Here is a 26,568-nt window from a genome sequence, read left to right as displayed (position 1 = left end):
ATTGCTGCTCTCGTGAACTCGTAGAGAGGCAAATCAGACCAAACCTGCTCTGGTTACTTTTTTTGTGAATATCGCCCGACCCTTAAACTAGTCAAAAACCCTGAATAGTCTGATGATTTTTGCTGCGTGAGAGACTTGAGATGTGATAACACAACGCTGACGTGGAATGCAGACTATGAACAGATGGCTGTAGCCTTGGAACCTTGTGTGTGTGTGTGTGTGTGTGTGTGTGTGTGTGCGTGCATGCGTGTGTGTGTTGTAGCTTTATCTTGTCATGGGCATCAAAGACTCGTCCAATTAGTTGTTCTCTGCCTGTCACACAGAGGAACAAGAAACCAGGAATAGCCTTGTCTTCACCAGCGCGGCGAGTTTGACTGACTCCTGACCTTTGCTGACACATGTGTTCAAGTCCAGCTGCAGTTTGAAATTTTTCTGAAGAATGACTAAATTGTAGAGTTTACAAAGGGTGGAAACGTTTGGTAAATGTTGGTTTATTTATGTTTATATTAAAATGAAAGGGAAGAAGTTGTTGAGACACTACGGCAAAATTTCAATTTCTTGGTTTTTTTGGTCAGTTTGCTTTCTCAATATATAAGCTTTCACCGGGAAACAACAAGAGCGTCCAATCTGTACCGAATTATGTTTTAATGTTTGATTTGATTAGCTTGCATCTATAGATTAAAATGGGACATTTTAAATCCAAGTGCATTTGATCCATTTTGAATTTTGTCCCCACAGTAGCACCTACACCAAACACAGCAAACTTTTCATTTTTGTACTTGACAAGATTTCACAGATCTTATGGAAGGATTTGTTAATATCTAATTCAAAGCCTGATTTATTTATTTTTTAACTGAAAAAAATTAGACAGATTTTTCCCGACACCAATTTTCAGTAAGATCTAGTTTACTCAAAAACTAAACACGATACCCACAATTCCTTCTGTAGTTTATGTTTTTTTCCTTACATGCGGACCAAATTAAGCAAGATATTTAAACCTGGCTCTCTCCACAGTTTCAGACACACAAATGTTTTATTTATATATAAAAATATTACATGCCAGACTACAAATTTAGGACTATTCATAATGTGTAAATGTTAACTTGTGTTCTATATTCTCTTTTGTGTTATATTAAAAAAAAAAAATATTATAAGAAAATATTTTTTCAATTGAAAAAAAGAAAAGAAAAGTGATGATGACAAACTGTTTTTTCAAACTACAGAAAAAGTTTCAAATTGATATACAGTATCTACATTTAAGCTGTTTCCCTATTCATCTGGCGTGTCTTGTCTTAAATTAGGTTCTTATTGAAAGGAATGGAAATGTTAGCATCAAACTGTCACTTTTGTCACTGTATTCTTCAATTTACAAAACCACATTACGCTGGTATTTGACTGGTTAAAAGTACTGCACATGAGATAAGTCTCTAACACTTATCCGGACTCAAGTGAGATGTACATAGTTAAAGGGATTTTCCATTTCACTGTAAATCCACTTGATAAGATCTCCTACACGAAGTCCCCAGTTATTCCCCAAAAAATTCAATCTCCAGTCAAAACTGTTAAAAGATTAAATGTTTTGACTTGGCAACTGGCGTAAGTTTGAATTAAATTGTCAGGTTTAAGTTTTTTTGTCCTTTTCATAGGTTTGGAGGTTGCACTCTTGCTAACTTTCCTTGTGTCATTGAGCAAGACACTCTGGTTACAAGCCTGAATGTGCTGTGTGAGTGTCTGTCAGGCGTAATATATGGACACAAGGAACATAATCCAATGCTCAGAGTTTTGCAATCCTCACTGGAAAAAAATGCCATCTAAAATAAGTGAATAGGTGCTTGACATGAGTAGTATTTGACTACTTACAGTCCGATTGCTGATGGACCAGGCATACCTTGTTTTACTTAAAATTTGAAAAAAGACAAAAGCATTTTCTAGCTTTAAATGAGCAGAAAATGCCACTACACTTGAAATAATGACACAATGTACTTGATCTTTTGGCAAATTTGATTTTCATAAAGATAAATACTACTTAATTCAATCACTTTTTGAATTAATGTCTTATTTATTACATTATTATATTATTTAATATTGTAATTATTTTGTATTGTTCCTGACTTTAAGAATGCTCTCACATTTTAAAACTTCAAATAATGTATCTGCTCAAACATCAATTTATATCGGTGAGGCGTTCCCTTGGTGTTAGCACTCCATTTACTGGCAGCAAAGAGAATTACCATGGAGGTAAAACCAAACCTAGCTTGCCCCGATGTGCTAATGTAAACACGCAGTGGTAATGGATGTGATTTGAGGCAGAAAGTCTGGTGTCTGGTGATGATTTAAAAACTTAAAAACAAAGGAAGAAGATCTCAGAGCTCTACCTTTATCTGGGAAATTTGGAACTGGGTGTTTTTGAGGCTCAAAGCAAGAATACTTGCTAAACAAGATTCATCAAACAAGCGTGAATGACGCTAAATACAACTTCAGGTATGTTTTTGATGAGGGAACAATGACTAAAACCTCAAAAAAGTCAATTTTGCAAATTCTGATTAAGTTTATTTTGTGACTTAGTGCTCATTTCCCATTTTTTCCACTTTTTTTTGTTTCGTACTTCTTTATTTTCAGACCGCATGTACTCCTCCTATATGTACGGCCAAATAATCCCCAAATACTTTCAGCTAATACTTACTTCTTGTGAAAAGTTTGGCAATCACAGACTTAGGATTCAATGGAAGACTCGCCGTTGTGGCATCTCCCTCTCCATGTAATGCAGCTCCTAACCCAATCACCCCGCAGCCTTTGGAAAACAAACCGCTAATGGTGTTTTCAGGTGTGCGTGGCCAGCTCCAGCGCACATACAAGAGGCTGTTTGCATCCAGTAAGTAGGGCTTTTACACTGTCTGCTGGTTGGACGGTGGGAGACACAGACAGGTGAACCCAGACACAGGGCTCGAGCCAGGATTGATTTTTCATTTGTGTTTGATCAGCGCGTCTGGGCCCGGCTGATTCCGTCTGCGCTGGGCCTCACTTAAAAGTCATTGTTGCATTTAATACTGTTTTGTATGACTGGAAATCCCACTAATGTCTCCACCGCCGCACAGGTTCTTTTTACTGGAGACTTTAACGGCAAAGAGGAAAGCAGAGGTTCTTCATGGTTCTCCTCACATCAAGGGTCTTTCTGCTGTTCACGGTTTTGAAATGTTTTTTAAATGTTCTTGTTCTGATAATAGTTTAAATAAGTGGTTCCCAACCTTTGTTCCTTGAAGCCCCACCTGCACATACTGGAGACATGTCGGGCCCGCCCAGTCCAAAACTGAGGCTCCGACACATCCATCGCAGGACAAAAAGGATTAATAACAACATTTATTTCAGCAATTGGGGTTTTTATGTTCCCAAACAACATTTCCAATCATTTCTTGGGATTTTTACTATTTAATTGGCACAAATAATTGATGACTCGACTCTCTGAAGGTTTAGATGCCACTGCTTTAAAGTTCACATATAATAAATTAGAACTTAATATGATGAATGTGTTAAAAATCACACATGACTCTATCTCAGTCAAGCGTTTCCTCTTTGGGTTTGGTGTTAGCACATCTACATTAACATGAGGGAGATAAACAAAAGATGATTTATGGACTTAGAAAAGAACTGAAAATCCTGGAGCTCTACCTTTAACATCACAAATATGGGACATTTGAAACCAAGTGCTCTCTGAGGCTCAGAAGGAGAGGGATGTTGTTGAGTCACAAGTAAAAATCTGTATTTCTGCAGCGCATTTTAAAAATCCATAAACCATCATCTGATTGATCTGTGGTCAAATTGTGTAAACAACAAACGCATGGCTCTATAAACAGAGCATCCACGTTGCCTAAGGGCTTCATTTATGTATTTGTTCACTCCCACTACTGACCAATGCCTACATACCAAAGGAGTGTGTTTCCAAAATGCTCTTTATTTTAATAGTAGGTTTAAAGGCAGAATAAAGCCACGAAAAATCACAGCATGTCTATTTTAACGTAAGGAAAAGTTCTTGCCCCATTCTGACCCGCTCTGACCTTCTCTGCTCTGACCCGCTCTGCTCTGACCCGCTCTAACCCGCTCTGACCAGCTCTGACCTTCTCTGACTCTGCTCTGACTCTGCTCTGACCAGCTCTGACCTTCTCTGACTCTGCTCTGACCCCTCTGACCTTCTCTGACCATCTCTGACCCTGCTCTGACCCACTCAGACCCTGCTCTGACCCTGCTCTGACCCTCTCTGACCCTGCTCTGACCCACTCAGACCCTGCTCTGACCCTGCTCTGACCCTCTCTGACCTTCTCTGACCCACTCTGACCCTGCTCTGACCCACTCTGACCCTGCTCTGACCCGCTCTGACCCGGTGTCTCATGTCTCTTACAGAGGTGTGCAAGGTGGACTGCGGCAGCCACGGCGTGTGTTATGGCGGAGTGTGTCGTTGTGAAGAAGGCTGGACGGGAAGCGTGTGCGACCAAAAAGCCTGCCATCCGATGTGCACCAAGAACGGAGTGTGTAAAGAGGGCAAGTGTGAGTGCGACCAGGGCTGGACCGGAGAACACTGCAACATCGGTGAGTCTCTCCTGCTTTGCTCTCATTTCTTTATTTGTATTTACTACGTGGTGGAACGTTATCTCGGCACAAAGCATCCTCTTTCTGTCTACTACAACTTTTCTCAGCACAAAATAACTTTAACTATAACAGCTTATCTATCGTATGTCAGCTTATGTCTTATATTTCTGTATATATATTATTAATTTTAATGTAGGCCTGTTTTTTAAGTTACACACATTTCACAGGTCTGTTCAGTGACAATAACTCATCAAGCTGCTGTATTTGAAATGTTTAAAAGCCTTTGGAGTTTTCCATTTTGAATATTTAGTTACTCACGACCCAGCTTCGGCTCGCAAACCATCTTCCAGATATTTAGTCCTGCTTTAGACCTTGTTTAATTCTGGTTTGTTAGTTTAATTCTGGAACAGTCCTGGTTCAGACGGCGTTGGTACTAGTCTTGTTTAATTCTGGTTCAGTACTGGATTGGCAGCTTTGCAAAGCGATCTTGCTAAAGCCTTTTCAATTTTATTTTCACAAAACTTGTATACGCAGTTCTCATTATAGAAAACGATTTAGTGTCGGGGACAAACTGTGTCAAAAATTGTGGTGGTTTTGGGAAAATTACAAAATATTGTTGAATGGTCCAGCTCTTAGCAGTAGTATCCAAACCGTCCTAAACCTTATTAAAGTGACTCGATTAAAGCTTTGTAAAACGCACCTACGTATGTGAAGGACTCCCCCAAATATACTTCAATATGCAGCTTTCGGTGGAAACAATGTTGGACAGTCGTGGCTGTAAAACTGTGGTGCTTCTTATTCTCATTTCATCCACAGTTTTGTCCTCCTTTGGGTAAGTTCTTGGTCAAAACTACATTTATTTTAGACCCTGTTTAAATCCGGTTCTCGGACAGTTAAATCTTCTTTTTAGACGTGATCGGTGTGAAACGTTTGAGAGCTACTGACCAGTCGTGTCTTGACCCTTGCTGTCCACCTGATCTTATAACTTTCACACCAACTATGCAAACGCGCTATATTTGTGTTGCATTTAAAAACTGATCATAACTTGTTTCAGTTTGTAATCGGAAAGCGGGGAAGATAAAGGAGGATTTCCGCCTATAGATATAAAGCCCATAATAGATTATCTATGGTTCATGCTGTAAATAATCTCGCCAGCAATGGATTAGGAATTATGTAGCAGCAAACAGATGTCCATCCATAGCAAATTACATTCACAATAAATGTTATCTGGTACGAATATATGGACATTTCCCACTAAAATGACCTGTTTTTATATTTCTGTCAGTAAGTCTCAAAGCCAGTGACAGTGTTCAGGCTAAAACACGATGACGCTAACGTTCTAAAGCTGTTCTTGAAACCCGGGACAAAAGACGTGTCATTACGTGTTTGTTTGCATATAAATAAGGCTAAAATTAAATAGAAAAATAAAGGCGACAAAACACATTGCTCCCCAGGCTTTTCTTCAAAAGCGCGTTTTGGCAGCTCGATCTTAAAAGTGTAATAAACAACTCTGAAATTAGCAAAATATGTCATTGTGCTTTTTAATTAGGAATGTGTGCGAGGGAAACTTTTACAGCATATTATACCACAATATTGGACATTTGTGAATGTGAAATGTACTTATTCTATGTCGTTTTAGCCATCAATTGTGATGGGTAGGTAAAGTTATTGTTTTAAATGAGTAGTAATAGTGATTGTGGTCGTAGTAGGCTTTGTAGTAGTTGGGAAGAGTCTTGGCAAAGAACTCCACATCAGAAACTCAGTGAAAACCTGCTGAAAACAGGTCAAAACTCACCTTTTTCTCAAACATACAAACACTAACCACAGCTTTTCCACAATACTTTGTTTTTGCTGTCTTTTTCATGTTGTAGTTCTATGTAAAGCGTCTTCGAGTTATTCTGGAAAGCTCTGAATAGAATCAATGTCGTATTATGATTTATTCTTGCCCTTTTTAATGTGTTTAGCTCACTAAGCTACCACTGAGAAACTGAAACCGATGAATCATAAAATATATAAAAGTATTCCTCCTTCACTCGAATGGAGTTGGTTAAAAAAATAATAAGCAAAATAAATAAACAAAATAGATAAAATAGATAAAATAGATAAAATAAATAAAATAAATACAATAAATACAATAAAATAAACCGTTTTCCTTCTTAAGGAAATAATAAAGGTATTTTCTAAGTGCCATTGAGAGGTTATAGATAAACTGTCTGGTTGAACTTGGAGGATTTCTGAGCTCGTGTTTAGCAGTTCACTTTTCCTTTGCAGAGGTATTTGTTGTGAAAGCGTTGGACAGCTCGCTCACAGAAGCGCAGCACCGGAGCTCTAAATTGGCCACAGTTATTGTTACGTCCGCACACACCGACAAACGGAGGAAAGGAAAAGAACTCTTAAGACGTGGAGGGATGTTTTCAGATCGTTTAGCCCACAAACGCGCTGTGTTGGCATTGGTGTGGTCCAAACGGGACAACAGCCTTGGAACGGGGTAAAGAGGCAGAGATTTACTAGATGGATGCTCAGAAAGAACAATTGGTGCTGCAAATGCATGAAAAAGAGTTTAGATTGCGTAAATTGAGCCCTAAATCTGCAAAAAATTGGGATATCTGATTAACTTTCCACCATTTAAAATCATCAAAAAGTGTCTCTGGAGATGCTGGTGAGAAATACTCTTTATTATAAAACCCTATACATATAATATTACTGATTATGACAATAAAAATAATGCGATGTTGATAAAATAGTGGAAAAAAAATATTCCATTATGACTGATATGAAGCTGTTGTACATGACAGAGGCTAATTCAATCATGTCAACGTAATAAACCGCCAAATATCAATGGTTAAACTTGAGCAGTTAATTATGAAAACACTGTTTTTGAAAACGTTTGTGATGCTTTTTCTTTAAACTACTTTCTCTCGCTTATTTAATAAATTCAGAATTATTTGAATTGCCAATTCACATCTTAATAAAGATGTCAAAACCGTGTGAGGCGATGGTTAAATCATTCCACAAATTAAAACCCAAATGAAATCAGAAATACATTGGAATCTCAGGAATGTCCCACTTCTCTGTCGATCTGGAGCTTTGTCAATTGCCTGATCATTTGAGGCTAAAGTAATCCACGATCTCCCATAAACGTTGTTAGTTTCAATGCAAACTCCCTGCCGCTATCGCTGCAGTGCGGAGCGCGCTGGTGCATGCTGGGATACTGCGACCACATGTGCAGGAGCTCCAGAGACCAGATAACGATTACAATTCTCAATCATTTTATAGTCGACTTGTCACAATAATTGCTGCAGCCATAATAAAGTGTTGCAAACAAACTAGACAAATTGCTTTCCTGCTTTTACTACTTTATAAATTCACACAATATAAATAATTCAACATACACAGATGCACTATTTTGCATAGCAATGACTTAATGTGCTTTGTTTGAAGAAAATCTGGGGAACCTAAACTGAATTGTCTGTTTCAAATCAGCTAGAAAACCACACAGGAGCCTGGAATACTCCCAGCTTGGCACGGAGACGCTGTCCTTCCGACCACAAATGAAGTCGAGTTATTATCCTCTAATTTGGATTCCGCTGCTTTGTGTCGCCAACATAAAACCGGAGCATTTCACGAATAACATCTGAGTGGAAGTGGTTTAATTCTAGCTGAATCTAAATTATAATTATCTGACGAGTATTTAACATACTTTTGGAGGGTTCCTACTTTAACATACTTTTGGAGGGTTCCTATTACCTACTTTATCTTTGTGGAATGGTACTGCTTGCCTGGAATATCTCAGTGCTTGGCATTATAAACATCTTTATCTCCATGGAGACGAGCATGTGATGCCTTACAGGTGAGATATATACTGTAGGTCAGTGGTGGAAGTTTCTTACGTTGAAGTACAAATACAGGACCAACAAAAGTATTGAAGTGCCAATTGATGTAAATGTACTACTACATGTACTATACAATGTACTATACTATGGACTATTTAACATCGATTTTGATCCACACATTTCAGACTTGAATGCAAAACCTTAGGCCCATATGATATGTGCAAAATAACTGTCAAAAACTTTTCAGTCCAGTTCAGAAATGTAGTGGAGTAGAAAGATACGTGCTCTCAGATGTAACGAAGTACAATGATCCCTCGCTATAACGCGGTTCACTTTTCACGGTCTCGCTGCTTCACGGATTTGCATCATGCATTGTGTTCTGTATTCTGATTGGCTAAACAGTCTCTCCGCGTCTTCTCTACCTGTGTGTCAATAACGTTACACCGTTATTGACACCCACAATGTCGACAAAACGTTCTGCACCGACAAAGGTGTTAGTCCAAATGATAACTCCACTTTAGGTTTGGTTCATTTATTTAGCGAACACCACGTTCACGTTAGCCAACACAACAACGTCTACCTCGGTCCCACCCAGACACGTAATACAGGTAAACAGAACAGTATAACCCCCTAGCTGTCAGGCATGAGAAGTGAAACTTAGAGAAGTGAAACTTAGAGAAGTGAAACTTAAAGGTGGAATGGACGATTTTTTTCAGCAAATTTTTTTATCATATTTCCTCGTGGCGTGGATAAATCATTTGTCCTGCCACGTATCAATCATAAAACGCACCTACCGCTCACCTGCAGCCGCGTCAGGCTCGTCCCCACGTTTCTGCGTGTCTAAGCGCATGGATCTATCATAATATAGTTCCCTCAGTGTACGGGGCAAAATGAAGACGGAGAAAGACAGTTCGAGCTGACTCAGAAGTGGACAGAAATCTACGGGAGACGAGAGATCCGTTGCGCTAATAAACAAACGCACGTGTGTGTTGTATCAGTCCGCACGGGAGAGTGCGCATGTGCACTTCCGCCTGCGTTCTCAAATCGCCGAAAAATCGTCCATGCGCCTTTAAGAAACTAAAAGGCACTTGTGGTCAGGCCCAAAAGGCAGAGGAAGACGCTAACTATCGCAGAAAAAGTTAAACTTAAAACAACAACGAACGTTTATACAGTACTTTTATCTGTTAAACAAATGCTTGGGCCTGTAAAAAGGTTGTGTTCCTTGCTTTCAATGTTTTATGGAGTATTTCTTTGTATAAGAACTGTAAAAAAATAAAGGTTTCTACTTAACGGATTTCGCCTATCGCGGGTTCTTTTTGGAACGTAACCCCTGCGATAAACGAGGGTTCACTGTAATAGTAAAATGTATCCACTATAAAATTAGCTAAAGTCAAGTACAGATAGCGAATTATATATACTTAAGCACATTTATACTTTTGTAATTTGATACTTTCCGCTGGTCAGATCTGTGAGGTAACGCTCCCAATTAGAATTTGCATTTTAAAGATACTTTTGAGCAATAAAGACATCTGTAATACAATAGAATCGAATTTGTTTCGCCACTCATCCAAGTCGCTTCTTCGATGAGTGGCGAAACGTTGCCGCTCTTAAAACGTTTTTAAATTTTCTTTTGACATAACTTATATCCGTAAATTGTCAGCGTGTTTTATGTTTTCTAATTGAGATGTAAAAGCAGGTCTGTCCGGATTTGCCCGTAAGTATAAACCACAGGATTATTCGCAGTTGGAAAACAGTTTCTTTGAGCCAAACTGGGCATTAGCCAGAGCTCTGCGTGGTGTGTCTGCCTCCAGTTGACTTAAAGCAGGCACACTATTCTGTTTAGGTGCCTCAGAATCTGCTCCAATAATACACATTAGCTAATCCAGGCCATGTGGCGATGGTGCTGTGGATGGCAAGTTGAGTTTTTTCAGGCGAAGTGCCCCAGACTGTCTAATATGCACACAGAGAAGTTACATCATGGGTGCAATACCACAAATGGCCACCGGTGAGCTTTCTTTTGTTCATACAGACATGCACTCGAGTTTAATTAAGGTGTTTGTCCTGTTTTTAGCCCAAATAAATGCTGATCTAGAGTTCATTTGGTCCTGTTCTAGTCCTGGTTTATCTATGGCATTTTAGTCTAGGTTAAATCTTGATATTTAGTTCCAATGTTGTGTGTTTACTTGAATGTGCTTTCTTTCTTTTTGCTTTATATAACAACATATAACTGCTTATGTAATTGTTCTATTTGTCCCTAAATGATTTTTCTTCCATTTTTATATTTGTTCGCCGTTATTTCCGTCCAGTCTTTGAAAGTTGGTCCCATCATCGTCATCCTTCTCTTTATTGCAGTCAAATGAACATTTTGCTATTGTTTCCAGTGTTGGCGTTTTATGTCCTGGATACATAGGTTTGAAATCAAATGGAATGTTGATGTTGAAGGCAGCCACGGTTACTCCAACAACCGCTATTCCCCTGTGAATATTAAGCACTTTTACTTGGAGTTCTAAAATACTTAAAAAAAATACACAAAAAAATGACATGTTGTGCATATGCATGTTTCCCATTCTTCATTAGTTATACCACAATTTCCCAATTTATGCTTGATTTCGGTTTAATCATCGGTGATACATTTATACAGTATTTGGCGTTACATTTTAAGTAAGCAGAGCAATTAATTTAGTCTTCTGATTGGAATACCTCAATGGTGGCTTAGGGGTTGCCACACACTTCCTTCAATACTAAAAGGCCTTTCCTGGTGGAGTTTGCATGTTCTCGCCTTTCCATGTACTCAAATTTCACCATCAATCCAAAACATGCACAATTAGCTAAAGTTACTCCCGATTAAGTGGTTCTCTAATTAACAGGTTGCCCCAGGAATATTGAACAATGGAAATGGTCGTCTGGTGGTTCGCCACGTCCTTTACAGTCAATTGTTGTTGGTCCTCTTTTGGGTAGTTTATGGTTAGAACCTACTGTAGCCATGATGTAGTTCAATTTCAAACCTAGTTTAGACCTAGAGTAGTCTTGTTTTAGACACGGTTTAGATCATATAGAAAGCCAAATGTTTTCTTAGGCAGTACTTGGTCTGAAAAGTTTTTGAGCCACTGTCAGAAGCGAATCGCTGTGCAATAGTATTTTCAACAAAACAAAATAGATATCACAAAGTTATGTCTCTGTATAATTTGCATATTCTTCTATCTCAAAATATGCAAATCAAGTCACAATTAAAATGATTTCTCTCTCCCCAGTCAAGCAGTCTGGAAAAAACAAAACAAAATGTAATTTAAAGTTGGAATGAGCTGTCCTTTATCCAGGGATATTATCATTTCAGTACCCTCAAAATAATATCTTACGGTAGCATGTCATGATTGGAGTAGTATGTAAATGTAAGTGGTGCTAAATTCTGTTGTGAGAAGCTCGTGACTTTCATATCCGACAGAGTTTAGCATTAATTAAAATAGAAAATATGATCTTTACATGCTCAGTGGTCGCTGATTTATACTGCCCCGTGTCTTAGCGGCTCATGTCTAATTAAATTTCCCTTTTGGCAATGTTGATTAATAATGTTAATGATTTACTCAGATCATAATTACATTTTTTGACTTGGGCTCAAACCGGGAGTGACACGCAAGCAGGCACAATTATTGAGAAATAAACAGTATCTCTTCCTATATTCACCTCATTCTGCCTTGCCCACTTTTACTTCTCTTAGGTAACAATTCCTTTAGTCAGACAAAAATGTTTATTGGCCTACGCTCCTGCTTGACTAAAACAATTGTTACCAAACCGTTTAGTAAACTGAAAACTTTACCTAACATTTTTACGACCCGCATTTCTGTTGCGATCTCCTTCGTGCTGCTCAGTTCTCTGCTTTCTTGCAACGGCATTGGCTTGTACTTTCGGGTTACATTTGCAACCTTTTTTCTTTTTTTTTCTACTTTTTGATTATGGAAAAAACAATAATTGAATTGCGAAATGGTCGGGAGAAAATTAATAGTATTAATTTAGTTCAAATCATAACGCAAAATGGGCCGTAGAGACATTCTGAACCGATCTGCATTAAATTCATGGACTAAAAAACAGCCGAATCACAGACACGATTCAGGACTAGATTCACCTGAGGACCTCTGAGTTTGCTGAAATACAGAAGATAACATTGAAAGCAATGTTTCCACACATTTTTACAGACATGGACAATTTGTAAGAGACATGAAACAGAGGACATCGTAATGATTACAGTTGACCCGAAGACCCGAGGTAAAACTAATCCCGTCCGAACAGGGCTAAAGTCAACTGAGATTGGAATCTATTGAGGCTCATCACATCAAAAACAAGATGGCGTGTGTCCCTCTCCCAAAACATGCAGATGCCAGACTCCATTTGCATTATGTCCATCTTCGGGTCATTATTTTGCACCCCTCGAATTAAGGTGCAAACATTTCTAAATAAGGATGCGACTTACCCTTTTGCACTGCTGGGATCGTGCTGAACAAAGAGAGTATTTGTGACTGTCCCGAGAGGTCAATGACAAATAGATACATGAATACTGATACAATTGTTTTTCTGCTCATTTTTGTTGTATATCGGATTAAGTTTCAATATATTTTAGATAAAACCCTTTGGTATTGAACTGACCCAAATCACATTCATATGATTCAAATTCACATACTGTACTTGAACACTTTCTTTGTGTCTTTCTACCTTCCTTCTCTCTGTCCTTTCTTGCCTCCTTGCCTTCTATCCTTGTTTCCTAAAGCTCACAATCCGGACATACGAGTAAAAGGTACGGTAAACTTTCTCTTGTCCCCATCGCTCACTCGCCGCCGTTTTGCTTTTCTTGTTCACTGAAGCTACAGCGGCTTCTCTGTAAGCTTGTTTTTAATTCCACCTCTTTATTTCAAATGAGAAGCGGATCTTAAATTTCATTTTTGCATCATCCTCCACTTTGCAGCTCATTGGGGCTTGTTGTTGTTGTCGATGTTTTGGTTTGTTTATCGATGTCTTTTCAGAAGTGCAGTAGTTTCATTAGTTATTGTCTGTCAGTGAACACATGCATTGAATCTCTATGGACTGCACTGCAAAAAAAGGAAAATACGTCAATTGAAATGACTTAAGTAGCTTTGACTTCAGTTTTATTTACTCACTGCTCCTAAATTATCTGACTTGACACAACTGATTGTATATAATTTTCTAATTTCAAGTTTAATAATTTAGCTTAAATGTGCTGTACCTCATTTTATACTCTTAAAAACATTTATTTATTTTTTTCTTAATTTTAAACGGCTTGCAGCAGTCCAAATTTATTTATTTATTACCTAATCTATTCTGAGCATCATAATTATTCTCTGCAATGAGTTTATAAGCATTTTCACATCTTTCAGAGGCCAGAGCGAGTAAAGCTAACAACTAGCATGCTAACAGTGTACTTCGTCTTGAATAAAATACTCAGACAAAACATAACTGTAGCCTACTGTAGCCTAAAATTGTTTATCACATGAAAAACGATGGGTACAGCAACTTTAAGTACTTCACTGAGTTACTTTGACTTGTCTGGTAAAATAAGTCTTCAGTGGAACAGGCTCGGTGCACAACAGCTAGCTCAGTGTTAGCGTTACTACTCCCTGTCTTTTCTATCTCTATGGGGTTTTCGCTAAGTCAGTCTGAAATTAATAAATACAATAAGATCAGGCAGTGAACAGTGAGCTCTGGTGTATTTCTCTGACAACATGTTAAAGAAAGGACATTTAAAACATTTTGTAAAATTCATGACAAACTGAAATCAATTTCACATAAAAAAAAACAAAAAACAATACAACTTCAAATGTAGTTGGTAGTTTATTCTATATTTTACATATTAATAAAAGTTAGCATTAGCTGTGAGAAACCGTTAGACAACTGCTGCTGTGTACAAAGCCCATTGGCAAATCTAAACTAAACGTATTAAATTGTATTCCCATGTATCCATTGGCAGTCTAAGCTTCTTAAAGCAATACATATTTATACACTTTTTGCAGTGTTCTTGCATTCAATATAATTTATTTGTTGATATTTTACACATTTGTTTGAACCATCAGCCACAGATGCATGTTCCAGTCCATTCTTTCAAGATGAACGCATCCGTCACGCACAGCTCTCATTGGTGTCTCAGTACTTTTGCATGTATCTCATGGTAAAGTATCGCTACGTTCAATCCCGGCGTTCAGGAAGTGGTTGGGCACACATTGTAGCCAGATGTGCAAGCGCTTAAAAGCATAAATTCCCTTCCTCTGGACTTTGTAGTTGTTTTAAATGCATGGTTGCGTGGGTCATGGGTCGGGCCGCTCGATGCTCACAAATCACATGTAGCACCAGCATGTGTTTTAGTACTGAGCGTGTACAGTGAGCAGAAGCTTTGGCGTGTGAGCCGATGAATCACACCCAGTTCACTCAAATTCCATGTGTGACCTCGTTATTTCAATAAAGGTTTGTACAATTAGTTTAGCAATTATATGCAAGGAAAGTATATCATGGTAGTGGTTGGTAAAGATCATGTGCTAATTCATATGTTTTGTGGTTCTTTCAGTAATACAGTCTTTTATTTATCAAAAATATCACAATCAAAGCTATATAACTGATCAATATTAGCTGTTAAAGGTGAATTATGTAACTTTTCTGGTATGGCAAATGGCTGTTATGCTAGATATGTTTATTGTCATAAAGTGGAACATTCCATGCAAAGAAATAACATCTCCATGGAGAATAGCTGCAACTAGTAATCCACTAATAGTAGTTTTATTTTGATAATCGTGATCTGGGCTATGATTAACACACTATAGGTAAATATTCTCTATCTAGAAGCCTTCAATCCACATTTAAACACAAATAAAAAAATCCATAATATAGTATGTGTTCAAGTTTTCTAAAACTGAAATTTCAATGCAAGGAAATAGCATTGCCGTGGAGAAAGGTTACACAGTATAGCTTTATTGAGGTTTGAAAGGCAGACAGGTACACAGGCTTCACCATTTATGGAGAAAAGGTTACAAAAATAGTCACAATTTATATTCACAATATTAATTCAATACTGCATTACTTGACTCGTGCAGCAGATGTCATGTCTTTTGAATACATATTGGTTGTGAAGTAGTATCTGCTGCCTCTGTCATGTTCAGTGTTCTTGGGCTCAGGTAAGAAAAGGTTTTCTCGGAACGACTCAGATTCTCTGTCAGATTCAGACCTCAAGATGCACTTCGCAATGTTGTGCCCAATATCCTCAGCTTTTGTCTCTGCTATGCTAAAAATAGTTTGAAGGTTTACTGCCATTTCAGGTTAGCTGCAACTGAATGTAAAAAAATCCAGTTTTTAGTCTTCATCGCAAGTATTGTAAGTGGCTTTTTTAAAAGGGCACTACGTAACTTTTCAGATAGAAAGTCATGCTAGTCTCTGTGTGTTATTGTTTTGCCTGGAATGCTTCACAGAATAGCACTTAACATGCCTCACAAATATAAAATGCATAAAAACAAGGTATAAAAACACACATAATCGAATACATGCATTCTAATTGATGCTTGTAATAATTTCAAGTTGTAAAAGAGTGGTATATTGTGTTGTTTGACCTAATTTCACTAAAATTTCCAGTTTTAGATTACAAGATTTATTAGAGACACTTTGGAAACCACTTTTGTAGGCAATGCAATAACAATGACATCTCCATGGAGACAAGCAGGTGTCTGACCTATTATCAGAACAGTTACATAATCAGTGACAGTTTATCCAAGGCTAAAAAAAATTATTTAGTGAAGGGGTTCATTCCAATAAAAACAAAGAGCTTTTTTGCAGTACCACCAGATGATGTCATATAGTGGCACCAGATGTTTGAGCTCTGAGAGGGAGACAAAACAAAGGGTTATTATAATTAGGACTACAACAAATGATTATTTTAGTAGTGGACTATAGTAAAAGGATTATTTCTGTTATATATCAATTATGAATGTCTTTATTTTCCATTGTTTTGCAGCCCTACGGTATCTGAAACTGTGCTTAATATAAGATGAGATTTATATGATTGATTTGCTAAACCAAACCAATTTTCAAATAATAGTCCATGAATGTAAAGTATAATTTGGAATTTTAATATATGCAATCTCACATTCTGCAACAAGCAGGAAAATTGCTGCGCTGCTCGGCTCCAAAGTGCCAAACCACATCTTGAGTTCCGTACAATCAATCGCGGGTCGACATTTAGCTTCGACGATCACAAAAACATCTCTGTAACATCGTCCACATGTGCTCCGTTTGTTCTGAATGCAAATGTACGATTGTCTATGAATATTCTCAGCCACGGCATTATGTTTTTCTTGTCCTGTGCTCTTGAATGATGTCCGCTGTGTTGTGGTTCCGACTCAGTGCTGCCCCCTAATGTCCCTCTCCTTCCTCTATTCCTTTGTCTTTACCATAAACCCCGATTACATTTTCGATACAGTATACTTGGCAGTGCTGTTTTTTTGTTTTGTTTTTTCAATTTGCGTTTTTTATCCCTAATTTTCCTCCCTCTTTCCCCCCGTGCCCTCTCCTATTCTCAGGATATAAAGGTAATTCAAATACCAAAGACTTGATTCAAGGCTGTCCCAAAACCAATCACTTTTTTTGCATTCCTGTCACAACTCATTACACTTTTCCTGTCCTCTCTCTGTATCCACGAAGACTGTCTTTCTGACTTTGTCCAAGCTTGTTTGTTTCACTTCTGTTTGTATTTCTGGTTACATTATTCTGTCGCTGTCTTTGATACACAGCCACACACAAAAGCAAAATGATAAAGTTAATGCACGGATGCACATTCAAGATCAAAAATCAAGATATATGTTGCAAAAAGTCTTAGCTAGAAGACTGCGGCGTCAGACTTTGAAGAATAGAACTTGTGAACTTGTACCAAAGGATTTGAAGGACATGTGTAATACAAAAAAAGCATTATGAAAAATGACAATGGCTAGAAAATGGTAGCAAAACTTGAATTGTAATGTAAATAATGATGTATCTGCCATGTATAGCACGTTTTCAATAGTGTTCAAAGAGAAGAGTGAAGTCTCCTGTCCAATGGCTAAAGCTAGATTTAAATCACCAACCATCTGGTTATAGGGAGACCGCTCTACCTGAGCCTTTTATCACTGATAAGTCAGTTTCTCCTGTCGTTAGGGTTCAGATTTCTGGTTAAAATTCAGTTTTTTTAACATTGTGTCATTGCGAGATAGGATCAAATTGACCGAATACAAACTTTTGTCACAAGAGGTCAATAAAGAAATACATAAGTGTAGTGTATCTTTTAACATGATTAGTATATTCATGGGCCCCAGAGTGATGATTTAGAAAAAAATGCTCTGTGCACGACGGCGTCCGGAAGCTAACTGTTTAGTATCACTACTTCCTGTCCAATTCTATCTCTTTTTTATTTATTTTTGACAGTCAACGCTAAAATAATCAATCAATACTGACACATCAGGCATGGACAGTGAGTTGCGGGTGGATGTCATGAACGACACGTTTACAAAGGCAGGTCTTTGTGCGTCAGTGCCAACGCTAATGCTAATTTTGAGTCATAGATGATCAAATCAAATAAATTAAAGTAACAAGCTGAAATAATCTACATATAAAAAGTATTGGTAGTCTTTACTTTACATTTTATTGGTGTTTTTATATATTTTTGGGTTTATTTTATATTACTGGTATGTGTTTTAATAAGAGTTAGCCTTAGGTGTGAGCTAATGATGATAAGTCCTCAAAATGGCGCTGATGACCATGAAACTGACACCCATGAATAGGTTTTGTCATGCATGTCAATTTTGAGAATATACTTTAAACTACAGGATTCTACAGGTCCATACCACAGGTCAATACCTATACCTATACCAAATTGACCTATAAAAGTACATCACAATTGTGAGATGGTGACTAGGTCTTGTTATGCATCCATTTAGTACAAGTTCTCATTTTGTCTATGATTTTCCAGTGTCCTAGCTCTAACTTTTGTGACATATCTCCTCTTCACAGTTCAAATGCACTCACTCTCACCCCTTCAGAACGCACAGTAGCAAATATGTTTGTTTTTTCTTGCATCCAGAAGCCTGATTATGTCTATTATGTATGTGTCAATGAAGCCAGCTGCTGTCCTTGTCTCACAGTTTTTCTCTCCTCTGTCTCTCCCAATGGGCTTTGCTTGGTTTTCAGAAAATACTCTATCTATTCTTTTTGTTTTATTTGTTATTTTGAAACAACCAGCCTCATAGTTTGTCTCTTCTGTGATGGAGGAATGTGGCGGCCGCATAAAGTATAGCATTTCGGAGGCATGCCTTTTCCAAAAAAACAAAATAATCGATCCCTTTGTCCTCCCTATACTTTGCGTGCTGGCTTTTCTTCCTGTCTTCATGTTGTGTTTTCACATGGATTATTTAACCTGGTTCTCTCTCTGCAAAATTCACTCCGAGAGCAGATAAAGCAATTCAAACAAGCCCTCAAATTATATATATTTTTTGCTTTTTTGCTTTCTCTCTTTGCTTTTGTCTTCCATCATCAATAACATGTTTCTTCCCCTACAGAGGATGATATATAGGCCCATTTCCGATGCCGTTTTGGCCCTGTAGGGGATCTTAGCGTTCATGTGAAACTACAACATCTTTGGCATTCCACTGAAGGCTGTCTTAATGTCTCCGCATTTCTTTTGTTTGGTATTGATTGTTCTGATTTGTCTCTGGCTCTGTCTTTCAGTCTGTCAGTCTGTCAGTCCATTTGTTGGAGAGAGGTGCATTAAATATAAGGCGAAAACACTCAAGCAAGTCCAGGCTTTGACCATCATGGGCTCCACAAGGCTGCTGTCTGTGGACTGGAGACAATCACCATTTATTTGCATGGAAGGAAAAAAAATAAAATCCTCATGCAAAAATATAGAAGTTGTATGTTTCCTAAATCCTAAAAAAACCTGGCTTCTTTTGGAGATATGTTCTTGATTTTGGGGATGGGTCGAATGCAAAATAAAATGATAAAATCTAACTTTTGGGTTGGGTTTTGGGCAGTATAAGGATTTAAATATTTGGTATGAAATGGACAAAATTCCTGATTGTGTGGGGTCTCTCTGTCTGGGGATTGAATGTCGCGCCAAGTAACTCAAGTACCCAATTTGTACCATTTTTTCTTCTGGTAGATCTTAAAGGGCCTTTACTTGATTCTAATTTCTTCTGGTTAGACTTAATGCCCTTTATAATGTGCTGTGTATTGTAAAGAAAGTCATAACCTATTAATTTTGCCAAGCATTTTGTTGGGTTATAACTAACAGAAGCTACTGACTAAGGCTATGTCACCAGTTTTAGTCCAATCAAGCACATTTTTTTGCTAAGAATCATAGGAAAACAACACTATATCGGGCGTTCCCTGTCATGATGTATTACAATATAAAGAATGATACAAAAGCACAAAGGGGGTGGAGATTGATGAAAACCATGTGGAAACATTTGCATGAGACAATCCCAGGCAGTTGTTTATGTGTCATAATGTGATAGATACAGTTGGCAATTTGTCATAGTGGGGGTTGTGGTCTGACATGGCTTAAAACGCTCTGTTGATTCATACCCCAAAGGGAAAGGCAACTTTTTCTCTTCTTTTAAGACATTGCCTGGTGAATTATGTGTATTTTAAGCACAACATAATTCAATTTGAGTCACAATTGAGCCTAAATGGAGGTTGTTTGCCTGGGTTACCTCAGAAAAGTAAAGCAAGATTGTTGGCGAGATGTTAAAATACAGCAGGCTAGATGCACGGTAGTTTTTAGCCCAAAGCTACTATTAGAATTCTTGTAGACTTGTTGGCCTTTGTGTTTGTATTTTGCACAATAAAAAAGCCTAAAGTCTGCGTTTACTCTTGTAGTTGTTGAACAGTGGGCGACCGAGTAGCTCTTCTACATTGAAATTAATCGATTGCTTCCCCCACTGAGACATTTCAAACTAAAACATGTTTCTGATGCATTGTTCAAAATCAAGTACATACCCTTTGTAAGTAGAAAAAAAAGTGTCAAATGTCTCCAAATTCCGCCGCCATCTTGGCACATCTCCAGTATCTCAGCCACATCTCAGCCTTCGATCCGTCACTGTCAAAGCCTGAAAGTGTCAAACCTGAGACTTCCTCATTCACGCTACGCAAACTCCTCGCTAACTAACCGTCTCTGTCTTTCTCCTCACTTCATCAGAGGGCTGCCCGGGCCTGTGCAACAACAACGGACGCTGCACCCTAGAGGCCAGTGGGTGGCACTGCATCTGCCAGTCCGGGTGGCGAGGGGCCGGGTGTCACGTCGCCATGGAGACGCTCTGCACCGATGGCAAGGACAACGAAGGCGGTACGTTTGTGGACATGTGAGAGAGAGAGAGGAGATGGGGTTATTTATGGACAGGCCGTGGACATGTTGTTGGCTCAGAGTGTGAGACGCCCAGAGGGAGAGGGGAACATGGAAAATTAGACGAGGCAAAGTCTGGTCTGTCAAAGTGAGCGGTGTTTGGTGTCTGCTTTCCTCTTCTCCAATTTTCTCAAACGAGCCGGGAGTCTCTCCGCATTCATCTTTAAAGGTACACCATGTAACTTTTCTGATGCGCGTCCTTCATAAGTATTCATAGTTACAATGAAATTTCCCCATGTGGGACAATAAAGGAATATCTTATCTTATCTTATCTTACAAAATTCTCTTCCTCTGCCTGTTGCTACAAAGCCATCACTTGGCCAATGGTAAAGGTTATTTCAAATCAAACATTCCATCACACACAAAAGAATGGTGAAGCCAATGCCTATATTAAAGTATATAACACGTTTCATTTCATAATATTTATCTTGGCACAAAGAAATCTCAACTTTAGTTAGCCACCTAGCCAGATGCCAATAATTAGCACCTAAATAAAAGGTTTACACATGGTCGGCCTCTTAGCACATTGGCCTAAGTCATTTTTTTCTTATGATTCATTGTACTCTTCATGCTGGCTCCATCCTCAGACAATCAGAAAGAATTTATCGCAGCCAAAAAACATTTCCCGTCTGTATGTTAAGTGTTTTCTCTACACAGTTAAGCTACGAGGCCGACAACGCTCAACTTATAATAAAGTTTTGACCTTGTATTTATTTTATGCGGGCTAATGCTAACGACTATAGGAAAAATACAGTGGTAGCATGAGTATCGAAAGCTGCGTCTACCCTATACCTTGCCTCCATGGAGATAGATAAGGTTAGTGATGATAAAAGTTACATAGTGCACCAACAAGCCAACAATGCAGCGTTTCTTTGGCCAGCTTGAGAATAGCTTTGTAGAACTTATTTGCTGTCAAGATGGAGTCAAGCTCTATGCAACATCACACAACCGTAAGGAAGGGTGCAATTACTGCCATCACCCGCGGCAACTTCTTGAATGAGGCGGATCATTTAAAATTGAGCTCTACAAGATTATGATTACTATATCTGAAAATCATTGTCCTGTGTACATGAAACAAAAAAGTCAGTATGCAAAAAGTCAGTGTGCAAAAAAAAAACATATTAGAATTATTCAAACCCCAAAAGACATGATTTGTGGTGCATAAGTTTGGGAAAAGAGTGAATCAGTGAGTTTTGCAGGCCCTTGTACTCCTTGTGAAATTCTGACAGTGAAGTTAGTGTTTCCTCTTGTGCAGCCTGTAGCAGCAGCAGATTGATTTCCTCCTCTGCACATGTGATGGCCTGTGACTTTTAAGATTGAGCGTTTCACCTTGATGTGGCGTCACGTATGATCCGTGTACGCCAAAGTTCAAACGTCTCTTTGAAGCTTCGATGACTCTGAAATCTCAGCGTCCACATGAACGGAGCGGGGAACATATAGTCCAGTGTGTGTCCTTTAAAGGCTATGGTGTGGAGACGGAAGACAACCTTTTGTAAAAAGTCTGTTTACGTCATTCTCGCCATGTTATTCATGCTTTTATTCAGATCAAGGGCTCGCTAAAATCTTAGGCCTCAAGGTCATATAATCACACTTTTTTTTTACATAAATTAGTTATTGTTACTGCCCCTGTAACTTCACATTTTTGTACAGCCGCCATTTTCCTGACATGAAAACAATTATAATGTAAGACAAAAATCCCCCCTGCATTGACTTTCTTCTCTGATTTTCACTGTTGCACAATTTGTCGATAATTTGGTGCAATTTGTGCAGTGACCCAAGGTAGAGTTTAATGAAGGCCGAAACGAACAAAGGCGCTGTCAGTAGATCATAAAAACAGGAAAAGAAAAAAAACCTAAAGTGCGTGTCTCCCGTGGCGGTTTTCCAGATGTACAATTGGCTTTTAGAAACGAACAGAGACGAATGGCAGGGCAGATTTTATTAGCCAGTATTCCTCCGTCTATCACTCCATCCAGCTCTAACCCTTCTCTTTTCATTGTCTCCTCTGTGCAACATTTCTGTTTTTACTTCGCTTAATACGCTCAATGTGTCCAACGCTTTGAAATGTATTAAACAAATGGGAAAAGTGCTTTGTTTGTCCAGATAACCAGAATCAGGTCATTTGATGAGCCAGAAAGGCTCATCTCTGAAACATTTATGAGCCAACTTTAGGCCAAGTTTATTGTACAGCACAATGTGTACACAAAGTAATTCAAAGTGCTTCACATAATGGGAAAAGATCCATTAATATTGCAATAAAAACATAAGTCATCACCATAAAATTTACTTAAAAAAGAAGAGTGCAACTTTAGCGATCAGAGTAGACGACGAGAGATTGTTCGCTATATATATATAATTTGCCCTTCTTTTCATTTTTTTTCTTTCATTTTCTTTTTGTATGACGTCCAGCATGTGTTCCCTTATGTAAATCAGAACGTTGTTTTTGCCATTGTCAGTAAACACAGTTCATGAAGGTGGTGCTAAGACATTAAAAAAAAAAAAAAAATAGTAAAAAAAATATAGACTTTGCTAAAATAAGGGCAAGAATCATGTGTAAAATTAAAAAAAGGCTCTAAAAAAAAGGTCAGATTCCCCATTTGTCCCAATGTAGAGCTAATTTGTCCATTTTCAAATGTATTGTGAAAGTCTAATGTCCAATGAAATAACAGTTGAAAAAATTGCAATATTCAATTTTTAAATGTTATCTTAGTCCAGTCCTTGAATTTTGTCTCTGTCCCTGTCATCATTCATCTCCTTGTTATTGTTTTTTTAGTTGCCAAAAAGTCAATTCCACAGGTATCCATCTGTAGTTTCCATTAGAGTTTTATGTCCCAGATAAAAGTTAAATTCAATAGTGAAAACAGGCTCATTAATCTCAGTCAAGCATCTATAACTAACTTGCTTTTCAGTGCTTTGTTAAACACATTTAGACCTAAACACTGGATTCATTTTTGTAGCTAGGGATACAATATTTGCACTATAGACACAATTATCAAGAATTTGTAGTTGATGCATAATGTATAACCTTTATATTTACAAATCAAATACATTCTTTAGAGTGCAAGATTGTTTGTCAGAGCCTTTCTTATTTGAACGTGATGGCATCTTTTGCACATTCTGAGCAAAATCGCACAAATATTATCACCACATCTACATCTTTAAACCTTTATCTTTCTGCTTGGACCTCATTTGTTACGGTATGTTCCACATCGCAATAAAGCCTGTATTACATCTTTATTCCTTTGTCGGTTTTCTGTCCCATTGTGTGTCTAATGTCACCTCATTGCTCTAACTCTCCTCTGATTCTCCCGTATCTTGTTTAGTCCGCCCATCTCTCCTCCTCGTCTCCTCACAGTCCCTCCTGCATCTATAATTATTCCTAATCCCACTTTATCCTTCTTTGGTCCCTGAGCCCTCTGTTGCTTCTCCGTCTCCTCCTGTTTTTATCCCATCCTCATCCCTTTCTCTATCTTTCCTGATATCCCTCCATCAAGTTTGGCAGATTAATATCCATAAATCAGGCTTTTCCCACAGTTGGATAGTGACAGAATGTGAAGTGAAGGAGTAGAATTGGTCCGACGCCCCAAAAACAAAAAAAACATAGTCGTTTGAATAATTTACTGTTAAGCAAAAAAATAATTTACTAAATATCGAGTAAATTTAATCCACATGTTTGTCCTCCTTTGGGTTTATCCCTTGTTTAAAACCTGTATAGTAATGATGTAGTCCTGTTTTAGACCTGGTTTAGTGCTGGTTCAAACATACAATAATCCTGTTTTAGACCAGGCTTTGATCTGGGGGTATTTCGAAGGCCAAATATTTTCTTAGGTTTGAGAACCACAACAATACACATACAAGAGATAGCATTTCCCCAAATTGTCAAATACAAATATCAGGTCTTTCAGGTTTTCTGCTGAATTAAAGGTGGTATGGCCGATTTTTTTCAGCAAATTTTTTATCATATTTCCTCGTGGCGTGGATAAATCATTTGTCCTGCCACGTATCAATCATAAAACGCACCTATCGTTCACCTGCAGCCGCGTGTGGTTCCTCCTCCCGTTTCCGCGTGCCTAAGCGCATGGATCTATCATAATATAGTTCCCTCAGTGTACGGGGCAAAATGAAGACGGAGAAAGACAGTTCGAGCTGAGTCAGAAGTGGACAGAAATCTACGGGAGACGAGCGATGCGATGCGCTCCGTTGCGCAAATAAACAAACGCACGTGTGTGTTGTATCAGTCCGCACGGGGGAGTGCGCATGCGCACTTCCGCCTGCGTTCTCAAATCGCCGAAAAATCGTCCATCCCGCCTTTAACCAATTCACAATAATACATGATATTGTGTTTGGGAAAATTTAAAACAACATACAGTATATAGGAAATATATCAAAAAGATAAATCATTTAGGGATTGTTCTGATCGAATGTGTAAAGACATGTGTAATGCCATCCTCAGCCAGTAGATGTTGTCAAAAAACAGGTATCCTGCGGGAAACAGCAGAGATCCAAATGTAAATGTAATTCTCAATTTCTAGTCATACCATTAACATAAACCAGACCAACATTTAAAACAAAACATTGTACATTTTCTTCCTTCAAAGTCTGAATTCTCCTCCAAACCACCTGAGGATCAGCTGTAAACCTCAAATTAATTAAACTCTCATTGAAAATACAGAAATAAATAAGCTGGTCATTGACAATTATTGGAGTCCCACTAACTTCATTTATTTAGATTCCAGTATGTGGGGCCCTCTATGATTAAGGTTCGGACTGTTCTTAAGAGTTGTAGAAGTATCAATCCACAACATCACTGGCCTAAAATATATTCAGATTACTGACAACAGTGTGAAATTTTGTGTGTTTCAGATGGTTTGGCAGACTGCATGGACCCAGACTGCTGCCTGCAGCCGTCGTGTCAGACTCAGCAGTTCTGTAAGGGCTCTCCAGACCCAGCAGAGGTCCTCAGCCAGTCTCCAGCGGCTCTCACCCCACAGCAGGTACTCACACGTACTACACACAAGTAGATTCTAAAAACATGATCATAAATGGAACAAAGTTGGACTTTTTCTGAACAGTTTTAGAATGGTCTGGAGCTATATCATAACTACAGTGAGACTAAAAATAAAGGTGCAATATGTCATGATTTGGGTGTGCTCCATGGGGATGTTATTTCTTTGCCTGAAATGTTCCACATTATGGCATCAAACATGCCTATCTTGCAAGAATGGCAAATTGCTAACAAAAAAACCTTGAAAAGCAAGCATTCATACTGTGAGCAGTCTCACAGTCTCAAGAGGGGGTCAACTGCTTGTCTAGATGTGGAATATGCCAGGCAAAACAATAACATAGCCATGGAGACAAGTAGGCGGCCGACTCTCCACCAGCAATGTTACATAGTGCACCTTCAAAGAAAATACGTTTGTAATGATTTGGTGTTAAAAATACATTTGATTGTATAAAAAATAGATAGATGGATGAACAGACGAAAGGATAGATGGATAGCGATAGATCGATGACACTTGTAATGTCAATGCACAAAAGACAATATAAAACAACACAGTTTCAGACAAAATTCTTGTTATAAAAAGCTGATATAAAAGACTTACAGAGACATTCAGTAGAATACCGGGGCAACATGAAGAATCCCGTCTTTTAAATGATCGTTGTTATCAAATTCAGTATTAATTATCAAGCCTTTTCCTTAGTATTGAAATCAAGTTTTACATTTTAGTAGGGATATGGTAC

At 38.2% G+C, this 26,568-nt stretch overlaps 1 protein-coding gene across 9 annotated transcripts in view; it reads left to right on the top strand.

Moving 5' to 3' along the window:
- Positions 1-26,568, top strand: part of LOC140377613 (teneurin-3) — a 470,016-nt gene that overhangs the window by 320,050 nt on the left and 123,398 nt on the right. For 5 of the 9 annotated variants that reach the window (XM_072463085.1, XM_072463082.1, XM_072463081.1 and 2 more), the window contains 4 exons: positions 4,396-4,581; positions 13,174-13,200; positions 20,626-20,772; positions 25,690-25,820. In XM_072463085.1, coding sequence (XP_072319186.1) covers positions 4,396-4,581; positions 13,174-13,200; positions 20,626-20,772; positions 25,690-25,820 — 491 coding nt within the window. The remainder of the gene's footprint in view (positions 1-4,395; positions 4,582-13,173; positions 13,201-20,625; positions 20,773-25,689; positions 25,821-26,568) is intronic. The other 4 variants (XM_072463087.1, XM_072463086.1, XM_072463084.1 and 1 more) reach the window with 1 other exon arrangement.

The sequence above is a fragment of the Eucyclogobius newberryi genome, unplaced genomic scaffold (assembly GCF_026437365.1).
Source record: "Eucyclogobius newberryi isolate DKJ021-1_F unplaced genomic scaffold, fEucNew1.0.hap1 SCAF_4, whole genome shotgun sequence".
Lineage (NCBI taxonomy): Eukaryota > Metazoa > Chordata > Actinopteri > Gobiiformes > Gobiidae > Eucyclogobius > Eucyclogobius newberryi.
The sequence above is the reverse complement of the archived record's forward strand: the minus strand, read 5'-3'. Positions and strand labels throughout refer to the sequence as shown.